This window comes from Aulostomus chinensis, chromosome 2 (genome assembly GCF_037954235.1).
Source record: "Aulostomus chinensis isolate RoL2024-O1b breed Wild chromosome 2, RoL_Achi_v1.0, whole genome shotgun sequence".
Lineage (NCBI taxonomy): Eukaryota > Metazoa > Chordata > Actinopteri > Syngnathiformes > Aulostomidae > Aulostomus > Aulostomus chinensis.
The window spans coordinates 20,312,901-20,331,508 of record NC_141321.1 but is presented as its reverse complement, the minus strand read 5'-3'; the positions used below and the strand labels follow the sequence as shown (position 1 = coordinate 20,331,508).

At 40.4% G+C, this 18,608-nt stretch overlaps 1 protein-coding gene across 2 annotated transcripts in view; it reads left to right on the top strand.

The window, feature by feature from the left end:
- Nucleotides 1-18,608, top strand: part of LOC147269367 (uncharacterized) — a 50,079-nt gene that overhangs the window by 22,772 nt on the left and 8,699 nt on the right. The window contains exons 2-4 of one of the 2 annotated variants that reach the window (XM_086194692.1): nucleotides 4,183-4,255; nucleotides 11,921-12,028; nucleotides 15,611-18,482. In XM_086194692.1, the coding sequence (XP_086050818.1) occupies nucleotides 4,183-4,255; nucleotides 11,921-12,028; nucleotides 15,611-15,672 (243 nt within the window). In that variant the 3' untranslated portion in view covers nucleotides 15,673-18,482. Of the gene's footprint in view, nucleotides 1-4,182; nucleotides 4,256-11,920; nucleotides 12,029-15,610; nucleotides 18,483-18,608 lie in introns of those variants that run through there. The other variant, XM_086194684.1, reaches the window with a different exon arrangement.

Sequence of the window (18,608 nt, the reverse complement as noted above, 5' to 3'; positions counted from 1 at the left end):
AGCTTTGCATGTTTCTTAACATGAGCTATGGACAGGTCCCTCCTCCATCATCCATGTTTGATTTGAATAGCTTAAATGCAGCATGATCCGGTTATATTTTTAGGATGCATCTGAGCGTGAGGGAGGCAAATGACTACAGTTTATATTTAATATTTTTAATAATGTGCTTATAACCTCAAGCCCTGAGCGGTGGATAATTTAACCCTATATGATAAATAATTCAAATGCAGCAACCTCTACAAATGCTAGAGAAAATGAGGTAAAGGGGAGGGAGAGGGCAAGAGAGCGAAGAAGGAGGAAGCCGCAGCTAGCATAACTAACTTGATTGTTGTGCTGTCAAATTGATTTGCATGAAAAAGGCCGGGCCTAATTGCAACACTTAGCTGCAATGTACTGATAATGCAGAGCTGGATTACAAAAGGACATGCAAGGAGCTTTTATTAAGAAGGATTTCCTGGGTGTCTTTGAGAGATGTGCCATCACCCTCAGTTTGTGTGGGCACTATTCACAGCACTGTACACCTCACCTTGTCCTGTCTGACATGACATATCCATCAAGCAGATTGATACGGTGCTGTCTCAGCAACCATGAACGTATCAATTATTCATACAACTTTTGCACTAACTTACCATTTGAAACTCATACGTTTTGACAAATATAAACAGATGTCAGGCCTATGAGTTCCTCGAGTACAGCAACTCCCACTAAAAAACTCCAGGAAGAGCAAAGAAAAAGCGATATCGCTGGCTATTTCTATCAGAGCTTTGGCTTTATTGCAGATTGTCATGATTATTATTTTTAACTAAAAATGTCAACAAAGCTGGTGAACAACAGCAAACGTGAATGTGTGCATGCATGACTGAATGAGAGGCAAAACTGCAATATGCTTTGAGTCCTGTCAGGTAAATAAGTGTGACATAAATGCAGGACATTTGATACTTGCAGTCCATGTACAGTAAATACCTGCAGACACTGACACAGTCAACATTCGTCTTAGAACAGGTGTTACAATAATCCACAAATTATTCACAAATATGGTAAGAAGAATACATTAAAATAGTTATTTTGACAAACGGACTCTTGAAAAGGATTAGAAAAGAAAACTGAAATTAAATTGTATCAAAAACCATCCAAATGTTTATTCTTAACGTATTGGGATATTTCTCACCACTAAACCATCATGTCAACCAGATGCATTTAAAATTTGAAACAAAATAAAGATTCTAAAATGCAATATCAACCTTTATAAGTGCTACGTATGGAGGGGAGATGACATGAACTAAAGCCAGCAGGCCAAACATCACACTGAATATAAAAATTTACCTGGTTTGAAGAGGTGTGAATGTGAAAAAGTACAAAGTTCTGGGTGTTAGTTTAGCAAAGGGCTTTCTGAAGCTGCCTGAGGCAGTACTTCCCTTTCTTCCCATTATTTCCTTTCTTTAATAATAAATGATGGATGAATCAAATTATGAAACAGTACTAAGAAAATCCAATTTAGTCCTAGGCTGTGTAGGGAAGCTATAAAGAAAAGGAAGAATTCTCTGTCAAATGCCATTGTTTAGCTTTAATATCAGCTGTGGGATCACTATGTTTCGATGTAATGTGCCATTTGATAATGAGGTTTGGGTTTTTTTAACACATCTATTTTCTGCACACATCTCTTTAACATTTGTGCAGAACTATTGCACTTAACACAAATGGATGATAGCATTTATTCCTTTGATTCAGTTTCATTATCATGAAATTATAAGCAGGTATAATTATATTTTTAAGTGTAAAATGTCATATTTTAACACTTATTACCTCAGATAAAAGATATATCTCATATTTATCACCAGCATGCTGCTTTAGCATTTTGTTAGTCACTCTGTTTGTCCACCAGGATGCACAACAGGAGCTCCTGACGAATAAAGATACATACTTATAAGCTGACAACTGTATGAGATAGGTTTTTACAAACGATTCCTACTTATTAACGCTCAGTAGGCTCCTACGTTACTCCTACAAGGATCCTGTGGTGTCTGACTTCTGGTAAAGTTAGCGGTTGCAAACTTGGACTAATGTGAATTACTTTTGGAGAGGTTAGTTTATTTTTTTGAAAATGTGTTCATTTTATACCGAAAAGGACAGCTTTGCCACATTCACTAGATAATTTTAATTCTGTGTTCATTTTGGATGATTTTGGTGGTGTATGATGATTTCTCTCAGGTGCTTGATGTTTCAAGTTCTAGTTTAAGGATTCCCAGATTTGTGGTTGATACTTGTTCGCTGTTTAAAGTTTAACTGCAGTTGAGAACGATTGTGTTTTGACGGCGCAACTAATTCAGTTCCTCATGATAACATCTATATTGTGCTTTTTTATGTAGCCTATTGTGTTTGCTTCTGTCTTTGGTTTGCAGTAATTTGTAGCGTTAGATTTTGAGTGAGCTTTCTTTAATGTTTAAGAAATTGGATCAATTCGAAGTTGTCTGGGAAACACACAACAGTAGAATTACGCATACACACAGTTAAACATCTGAATCCTTCGCTGGGGCATTCCTACCTGGCACCTTGGTGCACAACATGACATCTCTTTCTATTCAGCTGCAACAAGCTTTAAAAAAAAAAAAAAAAAAAGCATGTGGATTTCAAAGGTGCAGTGATGAAATCTGTCCAATGGGAAATGTGTTTTTGTCGGTAGATATTTTAATTACAAGGTTGTCCTGTGTTTATACAGTATGTGCAGTATTTCTTTAGGTTTGGGAAAACCTTCAAACTCTAGAAATGTTGGCTGGCAGACTCGACAGCCACAACACAATGTCTTCCCAAGGTCAGAACTCAGGTCAAGCTACTGTTCTTGTTGGAGTAGTAAACCAGGTTTTCTTAGATGGAAGTCTGCTGACATCAGTGATTATTGTCCAGGTTATTGTCAGAACCCATATATTTCTAAGGTCATGTAACGAAAGTCTTGTTCTGAGAATGTAATATTTCACAATTCCAATACATTCTTTTGTATCCTTTATTTTGTTCTTTGGCTTTATTATAAAACTAGAAACCTTCACCCCTGATATTTTGGCGCTCTGGCTCTCACTAGACTGTAGGCAGTGATGAGCAGGTCCTGGCAACCTCGGTGTGCGATGCAGTGTGTGGCTGATCAATAGAGTCAGAGGGAAGGAGAGATGTGATAACATTTGGATTTCTGCATGACGGAGCATATTAATAACTGTGCTGTGCTGCAAATACTGTCCACTAGGTTGCGCTAGAGAGGACATACTCTGCTTCATATTATGATGCTCTACATCATGTGACGACAACACGATGTAATTTTTGTGTTTCAGGTGTGTTAGGTTTACTTCCTGTAACTCTAGGTGGCGCTATGACTGTAACTTAAATGTTTAGATAAGATCTGACCCTGTAGATTCAAGTTGCAACAGCTTCCTCTTCTAAGGCAAAATTATCTGAACTGGCCATCTCACCATGGTAATGCCAATCAATTAAGACTCTCAGTCTTTGCAAAATTGAATGGATTCTACGTTGGCCAATAACACAGCTCTCCGCCATGTTTGGTGAAAATTGGCTGCACAGTTTTTGTGTAAGCCTGCGAACAGACAAACATGTCTCCAGGTGGATGGAAATATTCACAAACCTAAAGTGATTTTATAGCTTTCAGGCAAATTCTTTGCTGTTTAGCTGCTTCACTGTGTTCACAGCTTGTTGCTAACTGTTTCAGTTAGGTACAGAATGAATAGTGACATTTTTTTTTCTTTCAAAATAATGCAGGGAGAGCTGAAAGAACCAAGAGAGTTAGAGCCTGAATGGGAAAGCTGGAAAGCACCAGAAGTGGGTGGTAATTCTGAGTACATTCATTACTGCGGACGACCCTCACATGTCATCCAATCGTTTAATATTTAACTGCTTTTGGCTGAAATTACTTTTTCCCTCCAAACATTCAGGATGCATTTTCTCCCTATGACTGACTGTGATTTCACCTGTCAATCTTTCATCCTCAGTATGTATTTCCCAGGTCATAAGCAGTGCTTAAGTTAGATTGCTACATTGAATACATCAGGGTTCGTGCTCTCATAATTTTCTTTTTCTGAAAACCACCATATTTTTCAATTGTTTCTGATTTTTCAGAGTGTTCTGTCTTTCTTCCTCAGCTGCTCCAAGTGTTAAGAGTAAAAAATTCTCTTAACATTTCAGAAAATGCTGGATTCATTGGCATTGGCACTGAGATGGGTTGGGGCTCGTCACCTTGGTTGCCAACATAATGAAGGTGAGCCCTAGTTTTACTGTCATGGTCAATCCCAAAGAATTTATGCTTCCAGGAGGTGGCTCTATCCCCCCCACCCCTTAGAAGAGCATTTGTTTGGGACTAAGACTTCCTCAGTCTATATCACTGTTTTGTATTGATCGCAAGTCCATTGTATGCTTCCATTTTACTGTTTAGGTCTGTCTCCTTTTAGGTTTCTCTACTTTAACAACACCCTCTTTCCTCTTGCTGCCACTGGTCCCATGTTCTTATACCACTGCTTTTCCCTTGTGTCGAGTGTGATGGCAAGAAGGCAAGAGCATTCTAACAAAGCCAATATTGCCAAGGAGCTTTGGCTTGGAGGAAGACTAACTTTTTCCAGAAAAATAATGGCTTGTATTAATGTCCACCACAAGATACTGTGTATAAGAAAAAGTCATCTTGACTGGGAGTGTGCAGGCTTGAGGGAGTCATAAAGTTCTGAGAACTAAAAGGCCGTTAGCTCTAAAAGGCATGTTTCCTCCTTTTGTTCTGGCCACGATCATGGTCATTTTCCAGATTTGCAATGAAAACATTTAATGTCTTTGGCTCTTGGGAATAAAAATGAGAATGACTGTCCAAGTTCCTATTACAAGCCTCTTGTGTTTGTCATTTTCATACTAGACCTTCATCTGTTTCCTTTCCCTCTATTCATTAGGTCATTAGCTATACCTCATAGTTCCTAGAAAAGAGGGGGGGGGGGGGGGGGGGGCTGGAGCCAATCCCAGATGACATACTAAAGCTACTTTCTACATTTAGAATACAAAAATATAAACTTTTAAACATTGTCTTGGGAAATCTACAAAAGACCACAGGCTGCAACATGTACAGTTTGTATAAAAATGCTTTTATATGAAAATCAGGATCATATAAACAACCTATGTTTAAGTAATGTGCTTAATTTTATTGCAATTATATGGTGTCCGTGTTGAATGGACTGACACAACAAGCACTTTCTTCTGAGTTCGTTAATGACTTCTTTTGAGTACTTCTCAAAACCAGTAAGCTTTGTCAAGGTCTTGAAGAAAGGTTTTTCCTTTTTCGGTCCAATTAAGTCTGCCATTGCCATTTAGCAGTAAATTGTGGAGGCAGCAGATTTTTTTCCCCACAGCCAGCAGAGGTCACGCACATGTATGCTTGCCTAGCTCTATTCTTATGAGTGCACCTTGCTTTTTCTCTCATCACACTCAGCTCATTTTGAGTGGGGGAGGTTTGAACCGGACAGGTTGTCTCTAAAATGTGAGTAATGTGTAATTTTGAGAGGTCTAAGAGAACATCTCAAAGGTAACATTTAAATAAAATCTGAGTATTCTGTAAAGGTTATTACAAACTAAACAAACTTTATACACTGATTCATGAACTCCTCCTTTAAGCGTTGTGGCAGATAATCTGCTCACACCACTCTATGGGGATGTAATGTACACGGTTCATTTCATAGCATAATTTGGACATGACGGTGAGATACAAGCCTGTGTAACAGGAATAAATCGACGGAAAAAAAATCTAGAATGTAGGACTTGATTTCCTTTTGTGCATTTTGAACTGACTATAGTCCATTTAACAGTTTGTTCCACCTGGTGTCATGTAGTCCCTCTCTGGTAGAGATCGTTGTGCGTTAAACTGCCCTGTAAGTACTCACAAATAGGTGCCCTCCTAGGAATTCAGATGTGTTTTTCCCTCCTTCATCTTTGCTCATTCTTTGTGACTCCAGACTGCAGTAAGAGCCAGCTATGTATATTAAGCTTGAAAGTAATTTGTTAATTGTTTAATTTATTGTTTTTTTTATTATCTTATAGTGTTGTGGACACTGCCCATTAATTAACTGTAACAAGCAGCTAACTGATGTGGCTACTTTACAGCTGTTGTCCCTGGCTGGTTGATAACAGACACTCTAAAATAAACTGTAGCTGTTGCGAGTTGTTGGTGAGGTCAGAGTACCTTCAAGCTAGATATGTATGCCTGGCTCTCTCTGCACTCTAGAGTCACAAATAAGTGATACAGGAGAGAAAAATGTCAATCCTACATGGATTTGTTAGAACTTTTTTAATGTAAAGCGGATACAATCAGTCTGCTTCAAAAGAGGGACACATCTCTTATGTTAAAAACAGTAAAAAAATAGAACAATGAAAAGCACTTTTGAAAGATGCTGGCAGGTCTTTTAGTTACTATGTACCATTCTTTGTCAACTGCTCAGCAAATAGACACGCAAAATTTGTTTTATTTTTGTAACCTGTTGACGAACCAAGAATGCGACCTTTTAAAAAAAAAATGTATGTAATTAAACTAAGCCTTAAAAAGAAACAGACTTTTTCTTATACAGCCAACTACAGTAGGATTTGTGAGAGATTTTTGTCTTCTCCATATCATATTTATGTGGTTCCGATATGCCAAAATGTGGCTATGTAGACACTTGTGTTTATCTGCAAAATACATCTTCTCTGTAGTTCTTGGCTATCAAAAATGTCATTGTGTGACTTTGCCAAAGCAAAGACATAAACTGTGGCCCTGAGGTTGTGTGAAAGGAATACAATGTCAAAGCAGCCTCTAAAACTATTATAGTGTCTGATGATATAGTCTGCATTACAAAGCTGAGATGTAAGAGTGGTGGTGTTAACTGTCTGCTGCCATAATGAGAGAGTGAGCTGTCAGACACACGCATGTAATGGCTCCCCTGCTAGCTGCCCGGTTCAGGCCCTGTGGGACGCAGCTTGGACCCACCATTTCTTTCACTCGTTCTCATCTCTTGCACTCTCTTTCACGCTTCCTAGACCTCTGTGTCTCTCTCTTTCTATCTCATATCCCTCCTCGCTCTTTTACTTTTCACTCTCTCCTTTGTTAAACTCTGACCTAGAGAAGGAGCGGGGCAGGCTTTTTCTTTCCTCTCTCTGTTGCACAGAAACGCAAAATGTACATTCGGAAGCAATCCCGTGCACACATGAGAAGCTCACTGAGCACACAAGACTCAAGAGGCGCATTTAGCGACTCTATCCCACAGGAAGGCCTACGCTGTCTGTTAGACAGCAGGTTTCTCATGGGTTGTCAAATCTGACCTCACTGAAACAGGCAAACTGGCAGCAGCTTCTCCACAGACCGGGAAAAGTAGTCACAATCCCATACATCTTCATCTGTCTGACAAGCAGAGTTCGGTACGCTTTAAGAACTGCTCTGGGATGGCCGGTTCTCGCTGAACTCTTGTCAAAGCTCTTTGGTACTTTAATATGGGTTACAAAATTCTGACGTGAATATGGACAGCTAATATGCAAACACTACAGCAACCCTGGTAGTCTTACACCAATACTTCACCCAAAAGTGTATTTTGCTTTTAAAGTACTCACAAATAGTTGTCATGAATTGATAAATATTTTTTTAACTGCTGTATTACTTTGTTATACAGCCGGAGTGCAGAAAGAGCCAGCCATGTATATTTAGCTTGAAGTCACGGGTGCCCAGTGACCACCAACTACAAACAGCAAAACTGTCCAAAAACATCAGTTAAAAAAATTCTCAAGCGCATCTCTATTATCCATGTCTTCTTTATCCAGAATGCTCAGTAATCCACAAGCACTTCAATTTGAGCAAAGAATAAACAAACTTGAACTCCTCTGCTTTCTTGAACCCTTATGAGCAAGTTGGCATATTTGACTTTACAGGGTGGTCACGCTCGTTCCTGTGAGCGCCAAACTGGAAGTGTTATAGTTGCTCTCTCAAATCAAACACACGAATGGATAAAGAAGACGTAGATAATTTTGGTCCCCATTTGCTTCAACCTATGTCAACATTGCTGGCTCTTTCTGCATTCTTGCGCCAAAAAGAAATGATGCAGTTGTTAAAAAACATTTTATGAGCTGAAGACCCCTTTTATGCGAGTACTTGAAAATCTCTTTTTGGGTGAAGTTTTGCTGCAAAGAGAGGATTTCTCTTCTCAGTACCTCATCCTCCTCTTTCACTCTCCTCCAGTCCAGCCTATTCTTGCCTGGAGGTCCACTGATGTGACACATCTTTCATCAGATGTTACTGCTCGTGTTAATGGTATCCTCACGCTGGCTTTAAAGACTTATTATCATAGCGTGTAGTTTGACTGACAGCTGACCTTCACACCAGGTTGTTAAGAACTGGCTAGTTATAGTGAGTCACCTTGATTGCCTCAGTGACTGCTTATGAATACTAATCTGAAAAGATTACTTGGAGTTTTTCCAAGTCCACTTGTGGATTTTTATCATTTCTACTTTAGTGTGACGAATAAAAGCTTTGTTGTCATGGCTAAGTGCGGGTAAATCAACCCAGTGTGGTATGTATCTGACTTGTGAATTATTTTCTCTGTACTTATACCTACATTAGCATGTATTTAATGTAAAAACTTGTATTTCACAGATGAAAGTATTTCAAAAAGAGATTTTATGGAGGTTTTTTTTTTTGACCGTAGGTGAATGTTTGAACAAACGGTTTATGTATCTCTGTGTAAAACAAACCCCTCAAATTTGCATCTTAATTAGGGCTCACAGTCTGAGGTGGCATATTAGGTGCAGTAATGATACAAAACCATATATTCAAATTAATTCCCCCGGTTAAATGTTGGAACAAACGTAACATATATTTTGGGATAATGTCCTGAAGTGCATGACAAGCCTCTTTAGTGCGGATGAGCATTTATTAAGCTTTGGTTAAAGGACGCTTTGACATGGCTTCATGATGTCTGGACCATCAGCCTGCTACCATTTATTGTCTCTGGTTTTGCTCCATGTCAGTAGCAGAGCTTTGTCACATGAGATCTTTTCAAATTGACCTCTGTGAATATGATCGATAATTAAACATTTTGATAGAATGGGGGAGAGGTGGGGGCTGTTTGTTCTAAGGGGGATAACATTTTCAGACAGTACAAGCAGAGCATGATAGAACAGCCTGGCGATATTACCTCCCGCTGAGCTGCATAATAAAGAGCGCTGCATGCATATTAATAACAGCACTCTGCATAATGTCTACACCTTATGACAGGTTTAGAGACTCACCAGCACCTCTCTGAGATTGCTTAACCTTGCCTGTACATCCCTGTTGTTATTTGCACTGACATTCCCTCATACAGGGAGGGATCTTCCCATACCCTGGACTCACCCACGTCATCCTCCTTGGATCCTGCTGCCAGCCTCTTTCCCACACTATCACTCCTCCTTAGAAACACATGGTGGAGGTGTGTGATACCAAACGAGTTCCTCGTTACCTCCCTCCCACTTGGTTGGTACAGTAAATGCTTTTGGAAGAACTACAGCGACATCTGCATGTGCCATGGTTATAAAACGCCAGGCTCATACCCACCCACCCACTCACAGGGCTTCCCCTGCCAGTCTGCTCCCTGTCTTTACTGCCCCTCCTCCCTGCCCCTGCGGCGCTCATTTCTCAAATTACTAAACATGGCTAATTGTGCGAGGCGTGAAGCTCACTTCATTTGAATATTCTGGCTTGGGGGGGATTTGCCTTGCATAGGGGAAGAATTAAGCAAGGATGTCTGGAGAAGGGAGGATCCATAATTAGTTACACAGGACTCTGAGGAATAAATTTTACGTTAGAATTGTTCTGTGCACTGCTCGTGTTGTACCTATCTGCGATGGGTATTGTTCTTAATTAGAACAGCCATAATGGGGTGCATAAAATTTGGTTTAATTCTCTATTTCTTAATATTGATGATAAGATCAGTTATCTTAATCTTTTCTTGAATTTTCTCAGAATTTCTGCAGTCTCTTTTAATATTTACTTAATACTATTTTTTCCTCTCTTGAAATTTGGAATAAAAGAAAGCATAATTATCTTACTTTAACGTTCTTTCGTTTCAAAAGCAGTTGCGTGTTAAAATATTACCAATTAATTAATATCTGAGGGCTCTAATCCTGAGTGAATAATGGATGGTTTTTCTCAACCTGGCGTATACTTTGGGGGGTATGTTAATGTGAGGAATGACTTGAACCACTAAGGTTTTGTGTAAGATAATTGTGATTCCCATCGTATAAATCAGATTTTTAGCCCTCAGCCTCTCAGTCATGTACATCCAGACAAGTTCACACCTGCTGCCAACAGTCACCTGCATTGCTGAACCCTCATTTGTATAACATGTTACATGAGCTCGCACAAAATTAAAGGACAATTGCTCATTCACGCAAGTTCTTTGTATGAAAAAATTAAGCCGGCAGCATGCAAATAGTTCACCCGAGACTGACATTGCAACTTTTACCTTATTTCTGTTATTTACAACTCACAAATCCACAAACATACATTTGCTGGCATTCATTATGTGTGAGAAATAGTCAATTAAACCAAGTCAGACAGCTCAGTGCACTGACTCTTTTTTTTTTTTTTTAATTGAAGTTGAATTAAAGAAACTGGCAGGTTGCCAGAAATGAGTCCCGCATCTTTGAGGACTGGCATCGCGTAATGAGTCGTGCTTTTTTTTCTATATATTTAAAGCTATTTCTGTTTCCACTCCCTCGCTCTCCGCTACCATTTGCCTGTATGCCTTAGCGATTTAATGATATGCAAATGAAATATGCATAAAACCACTCTGCTGTAGGATGATTAAGCACAGAGGACATTAGCCAGTGCTCGCCACAGTGTCTGTTGTCTCCTCTGCGTTTCCCGCTTCGACCAGGCGCCAACAAGAACCTTTCTAATAAAGATCAATGCTGCTAATGCACTAATCATTGTAATGAGACAAATAATATCCAAGTTGAGAGAAATATAGTCTCCAGGCAGGGTTCATCTTGCTCCAGTTTTGTAAGATCCAGAACCAGTAGTAGCTGTAGCAGGCAGTTGTCTTCTTATGTGAGAGTTGGCGCTCTAGAGAGCAGACAGAAAGAAAAGAGACAAGGTTTTCCAAGAGGGAGCACTTCACATCAGTGGAAATGCAGCTTTTCTCTGCTTGCTTGTGAGTACTGTTGCATTAATTGACTAGTGGCATTTAACGAAGAAAGCAAAATATCCCTGTTTTGCTTTCCTTCCCCAGCATAGTGCTCGCTCTCTCTCTCTCTCTCTCTCTCTCCCCCTCTCCCTCTCTCTCTCTCTCTCTCTCTCTCTCTCTCAAAAAACACATACACACTCCACCCCCCATTCCATTCTGCTTTCTCGTGCAAGCCCTTTTTTTTTGTAATCCATTTGTGTAATGAAGACGCTGCACAATTAACATCCCCCACGGAATTAAATAAATAATAGGATGATTATCCAAAGTTCATTAGCTCCGAAAGATTAGAATATCCACGTGTTTCCCAATGAATAGTACAGAAAAAAAACACCGCACCAATTACAAATTAAATCGTTAATCGTATTTGTTGCGATCACAATCATTGCCGTTGAGATGACCCAAAACGATGCCCACTTTCAAGTAGTCCTTCCTCAGTGATGGTCCAACCGGAATCCGACATCTTGTGTATGCCAAGGTAGGGTAGCAAGCACAAAGATGTGATAATCCCTCCCTTTGGATGACTTCCTTAATTATTCATTTTTCACAACCATGCCTCTTGATCAAAGGAATCCAGGAAAAAAAAAACAATTATTGTTGGTTTCCGATGGATGAATATCCTTGCGTTTGCTGATTAATGTTTTAATTCCACCTGTGCATATTAACTATTAAATCGAACTAATGAAATCCTCCATTGTGTATCTTGGCAGCGATGCCCATCCTTGGCTCTGTGCCCAGTGCCAGCAGACCTCGCAGGGAACCACAGAACCGTTCCTTTGGACCTAGAGAACACTCTGAACAGCAACTCAAACTCGATGGTAAGTCAGCATTGCATCTGCTTATGATGGTTTAGTAAGGGGGGGGAAATCCTGAAAGGGTGGAGTTTGTTCATTTCTTTTGGATGGTTGGCAAGAAGGGGGCAAAAAAGTCGTGGAGATGTGGGGTGTGGGCATGTAATGAGTTCCCACGGCCTCACTACCCCAAGTTTGGTTGCAGGCAGGCCAGCACCTCCCCCTCAGAGTCTCTTGAACTCAGGTTGCTTCCTCGTCCCTGTGCCTTCTGCACCCATTCGTCTGAGTTCCTGTTGTGCCATCCCTCTCGCCTGGCTCCCTCGCTGCTGGATACTGTATTGAGCCTATAGAAATTCAAGTCTATGATGATTGCTGTGAATATAGATGAATCACTCAAACGCCTGCCCCCCCCCCCCCCCCGTAACTTAGCATGCTGCTGAAGGAGAAAGTCATGATCTTTTGATGACTTTCTAATTTTTTCCACTCTCTGTTGTAAATGTCACTGAAGAACATCATCCAGATTACAGACGTAACAAGACGTGCGGTTAATTGAACACGCCACGAGTTCAAATAGAAGGAGAAAAAAAAGTCAATTAATTCTTGTCCATCTGCTGATTATAATTTGTTTTGGCAGTTCATTAGTATGCATCCTCATGTTTGCATATTTTGTCTCTCTTTTGTGTGACATTGTAAACAGCTGCCATTGAGGCTTCAGGCACAGTCTCCCAGGTCCACCCCCCCACCCCTCCTCATGTAGACAGGCACACAAGATTGTTAAGGCAGGTCCTATGGTAGACGTTGAATGTGGCTGCCAGCCAGGGCACGAACAAAATGGCAAATTACATTTGGGAAAACGTCAAGTGAACCAGTTTGCTGCATTTGCCTCGCTTCATTTCATGTTTTGTGTTGTTCCCATTACGGATTCTTTTGTTGATATTTCAAGCCGCATCCTTTTGATTGAATGCGCCCTAATTAACAGAGGAACTCTAATTAGTCATATCAAGTGCTGTAACATCTCTGTTTGTTCTTCTGTTTTTGGCAACCAACACACGAAGAGTGTCCGACGATCGAGGAGACGATGTGGTTTAATTGCGGCATACGTCCCTTGTCCCTCGCCAGTTTTTTCGTGCCAGATGCCATCACATTCCTGTTGGCACATCGACTGAGACCTGCACGTGTCAAATTACTGCTGCTCCTTGGGTTCCCTCCAAAACAGTGACTTCTAACCAAGTCCATAAATGCCAAGACTGAAAGTGTATTTATCATCGCCCGCATCTTCCAAGGGTGTCCTTAACTGCTAACGAACTGGCATGGCGTCTCCTGCCCAGATGGCTGGCTGCCTGGCACACAGAGCTGCGCCTCAGATGGTGACAGAGAGAGAGCTTGAGAGAGAGAGTGGGAGGGGCTTCCTTTTGTGCCACCCCCGCCCCACACCCACTTATTATTAGAACAACAAAACAGCTCCAAATTTCAGTTGTTTAAACTTTTGATCTCATTAATCCCACATGACGCCGCTTTCAGCTTCCTCTCTTGTGCATCCCTGTAGGTTCACTTCCTGTCTTGCATCTTCTCTTCTGGGTATCCACACTTATACCTCCATCATGGTGCCACGCAGCAACAGCCAATCCATTTGAAAGACGGCTCCCAAATTTCATTCAAGCGCATCCTGAAATCTCCATCAACAGATGTTTACTTGTCCAGCATGGCAGAACTGAAGTAAACATGAACTTTATAAAATGTATGACAGCGCATGCATCCACAAAAACAAAACCTAAAGCAGGAGACGCTACCCAAATGATAGCAGGACCCTTCTGTCTTCCATCTAACCACCTACCCTAGAGAGCGAGCAGAAGTCTGCCTTGGTGCTACCACTGAATGGATGGCACTGTGCCAACTTCTCCCTGCCATCAACCGCATTCGCTCGTTTTTTTTTCTCCCCTTATTTGCCCATCCCCTTTCTCTCTCAGTCCCTCTCTTACCCACCCTCCTCCTCTTCCTTGCTTCCCTTCCACATGCCCACTACACCCACCTTCCATCGCCCTCTTTTGTTCTATGGGCTTGACATTAATTAACATTCGGGTTAATTGATTCTAAAAGCTCATAATTTCTTCTAATCGGTACGTACTGACGAGCTGTTTCGCGTTGACGCGAAAACTAGGTGCCTGGCATGAGCTGTGCCTCTGTGTTGCCCTACCTCGGTCCTGCATGTAAAAAAGAGAGAACATATACCCACAACCGTGCAGTCACAATGCAGTGCGACAACAGCAGAGAGAGCTGTGTCTGTGTGCACTCTAGCTGCATTTGCCTCTGTTGCTGATTAAAGTTGATATTTTTCTGCCGGACAAAATTATCAGGACATTTTGTCTGTTTGTAACTGGCGTTAAATGTATCACAGTCGCTTATTCTGTTCCTTTAAGCTGCAGTTGTGACCATCTGCTTTGCCGCAACCTATTAATGAACATGATAGGAGGCATAACAAAGAGATCTTAAGCAGCAAATGAATGTATTTTGTCATTCATGACAATGTTATGTATGTGTGTGTGTATATATGTATGTGTGTGTGTATATATGTGTGTGTATATATATATATATAGTTATATAGTTAGATATATATAGTTATGAAAAATATATTTACTTATATCTATATGAAGACGAGTCAATTTACTGTTTTTATTCTCAATTTTTACTATGCCGCATAATTATCTTGCCCATGTCTGCTTTTCTCTGTCATAGCTTATTATTCTTCTCATTTGCTATGAAGATGATAAGGATAAAAACATAGATTAATTATTTAATAACCCCCCCCCCCCTTCTCACTGAGGAGGGTTATGCCCACTGCTGCTAATTGGGTATGTTGTCTGCTTGCTTTAATTGTCAAAGTGCAATGCACTGATTAATGTATCGCAAACACTCTATAATATACTTGACGAGCAGTCCATACGTATGCCTTTTCTCTGAGGACAGTTGTACATCTATTTCCTGTTTCAAACACGTACATTGGTTATTGTTTTTGCTGTTTCGTTTCTTATTGAATGAAAAGCAAGAACTGGACAAATCAGGCAACAAGAGGAATCCATTATGCAAATTAACCAGTCTTTTGCATAATGTCTTATGCTTGGAATATGCAAATGTGTCGCATAATTTATGAGCGCTTGTGTCTGACTCAGTGTTCCCATAACTTACAAAGACCAGTTCCCTTTTCCCTCCTTCTCTCTCCTCCTATCCAAGCTGGCACGATATGCACCACACTCATGACCAGACCCATACTCTACAAGCACACCCACAAAGGGGGATGCTGGCTGGGTACTATGACTGGTGGGAAAAACTGGCAGACTGATGGGGGATAAGGAGGTAGTCAGGGGGAGGAGACGGTGGTATGGGAGAAATGTGTAGGGGGGCACATAAATCCCTCTACAAAGGCTCAGTGGCAGATGCTAATTCCCTTAAAAAATGCAGCGAAACTAAATAAAATGAGAGAACAAAAAACAAAGAAGATTTCAACTGGATGGAGAGGCAACAATTTCAGACTTTTCTTTTTGTCTTGTTGCAAGAGCATTGGTTCTGCACTTTTTCTTTTTCCTTTGACATTTCTTTTTTCTCGCCATTGAGGCTGGCAGCTTTTTCCTCTTGTGGAGGATTTCCTCACAAGTCAGTGGGATGATGGAAGCTGAGTCCTGGGTCGGATAGAGAGGAGAGAGAAGCACAGATGGAGAGGGAGGCTGTATCTCAAGGCATGCATGTGTGGGCTCCAGTCGGTCTCCACCGGTACCCTGGGATGCCACCACTCAGCCCAGCCAAGCCTATCACAGACTCACCAAGGCTGTATCCAAGGAGACAAGAGGACCACGAGATGTAAATTGCACGCCAGTTGTTTGAGCATCTCATTTAACAGCAGGATTCTGTTTTCTGCAATCATTCTGTTACGACTCTTTTGTGATGATCGGCCTGCTTTGCGTAGTGGATGTGAGACTAATCGCTGAAGAGACAATTCAGCATTGTTACGTGCGGGGGGGGGGGCAAAAACAACTACACAAGGAACTTCGTTGACGGCAAGACACAGCACAGAACTACAATTTATTTCAGACACACAAGTTTTGGAATAAGTATTTTTCCTGAATTTCTTCAGAGGGCCTACCTGCACCCGAAATATAATTTCTTCATCAACTGCTTGTATTCTGGGAGTTGGAAACGCTCCTTCTACATTTCATCACACTTGGACTTTGCTGAACATGGTTCTGGAGAGGTGTTTATGCCAAGATTGTCCCCCCATTGCACATTGCACACATACACAGTTAGTCTCTCTCCCCCCCCCTCCCCCCCCCCCCACACACACACACACACAGTCAGAATGGGCATCTGTTTCCTCCTTGTTGGACAGTCATCGTGCTGCAGCAGACATGTGTACCTTAGAGCGAGTGTGTGTTCGTGGGGGCTTGTTTGCCTGTTGGTCAGTATAGTGTCTTTTCATCTTTGCTTGAAAGACACATGCACGCAAACACACCTTCACCTTTTAGCTTTGTGTTTGTCTCATGCTGCAATGTGGCTAGTGATGCTCCATCCTTGTCCTCAACTTCTGCCGATAATCCACAAACCTTTTATTATTCCCAATGAATGACTTTTTAATGTGGAATATTTGAATTTTCCTGTTCAGCTGGGATGATTGCACTTTGCGTCTTGTTGAAATAAGGTTTCATATATTATTTCAGATCATAATAGACAAGGACATTATTTTTGAAGTGTGTTTTTTATCTACAGTAATATTTTAGCTATGTATAGCATTATTAATGATTATATTAATTAGCAAAGACAAAAGAATAGAGATAAGGTGGATGAATATTGAGCAGTTTAGCTAATATGAATATGTGCCCTAAAATAAGAACATTGAAAAAATGAAATTATTATATTAACTAAAACAATAAAGGCCAATATTATCTTACTGAAATAAACCAGGTTAATTACATTATGGCATATAATTTTGAAACAACTTTCACCGTACGAGGAAACCTTGGGTTGTCTCATTTAGAGTCATTAGAGCTCATAAAGCCATTGAATTGAAACAACTGAAATTGATTTTGTACCAACATTTAAGACTGAAATAAATACCAATGTATAATTGGCCTTTCAAAATTTGATTTATGTCTTTTGTTTGTTGTTGAGTTTGTGTACATGTGTGTTGGGGATGTTTGCAAATGCAAAGCCAAAGTTATAAAACCAATGAAGTCGATGCACTTCAGAATATACCCCAACTGTGGGGCAGGGCAGAGTAAAAGGAAAAATCAAAACGATGTCACAAAAACAAGAATAGCTGCTCTATCTGTGCTAAAGGCTTTTCTAGCATCAGATGGCCTAGGTTGGAGTTGTTGCTAGCTCTGGGGGTGGAAGCAAGTTGCTGAGAGTCTTGAAGAGTTGAAACATTGTTTGAACATAAACAGGTCTGTTGGTGGTGGATGCTTCACTTTCTTTTACACTGTGTGTGTGCGTGTCTCTCTCTCTGTCTCTCTCTCTCTCTCTGTCTCTCTCTCTCTCTCCATTATACACTTGTGAGTGCTGCAGTTCACTGGTGTAAATTCTTCTGTCTCCATCCAAGATTTAACCTCTTACAGCATGTTCTCATGTAGACCAGTTGTAATAGCTGTACTTGACTTGGTATTTTTTCTTGTGACATCCCTGATGTACGTGTGTGTTATTGTATATTACGTTTGTATGATACGTGTACATACGATGGCAGGTTGGCAACAAAAGTTACCTAAAACAGCATGTTTCCAAAGAACTGTGAGTAGTTATGAGTTTTGAGGGTCACTGTTAAGATTTTATTTGCAATGTGTCTGTGACTCAGCAATTAATATATCATTTCAAAGCAAAAATGGAATATATGTATTACTACTTGGAACCCCAAAATAAGACAGGCTCAATCTAGTTTCTTTGTGTATTTTGCACACCATTGATCCAAGTGCGTACTCGTAGGATGAAGGTGCTGTCTTTTAAAGCAGCACTCTCATTCAGTGACAGCCAAACAGGAAATGATGAAGCTGTACTCATCAGCTGATCATTGTACTTATGCGGGTGAAACATGTGAAATGACTACAACCTCCTCACACCATATGACACCACATGTGGTTTTGTCACGTATTTCACTGGAGCAACAAATGAATATGTTTTTAACTGGTGTGAGATGAGTTATTGTTCAAGTCCATGATTCAAGTGTCCGTCTTGTACAATGTACTGCGTTTTTATACAAATGTTGTTCATTATGGTTCAGATTTACCATTAAGTCATAGAGCAATCATCACTGCCCTCTTCTATTGTCAAACAACTGTATCCAAGCTAAACTGCAAAAACATATTGATCTGCTGAGGCTTTCCAAGGGGAAACATTACCTATATTATAGTAAAGCACTTTTCCTTGAGGACAGAATGGTTCACTTCTCTTTATTGTGTGGAAGCGATGACTGCTAACTGTGTCTTTGATACAATAAAACAGAAAGGATTCTTATCTCAAAAAGTTTGTCTTTCTTTTCTGTAATTATTTCTATGAAAATGTACAAGAGACTTTCTTCAAAACAGAAATATGTTCACAACCAATATGCAAACAAGAAAAAAGGAAAATT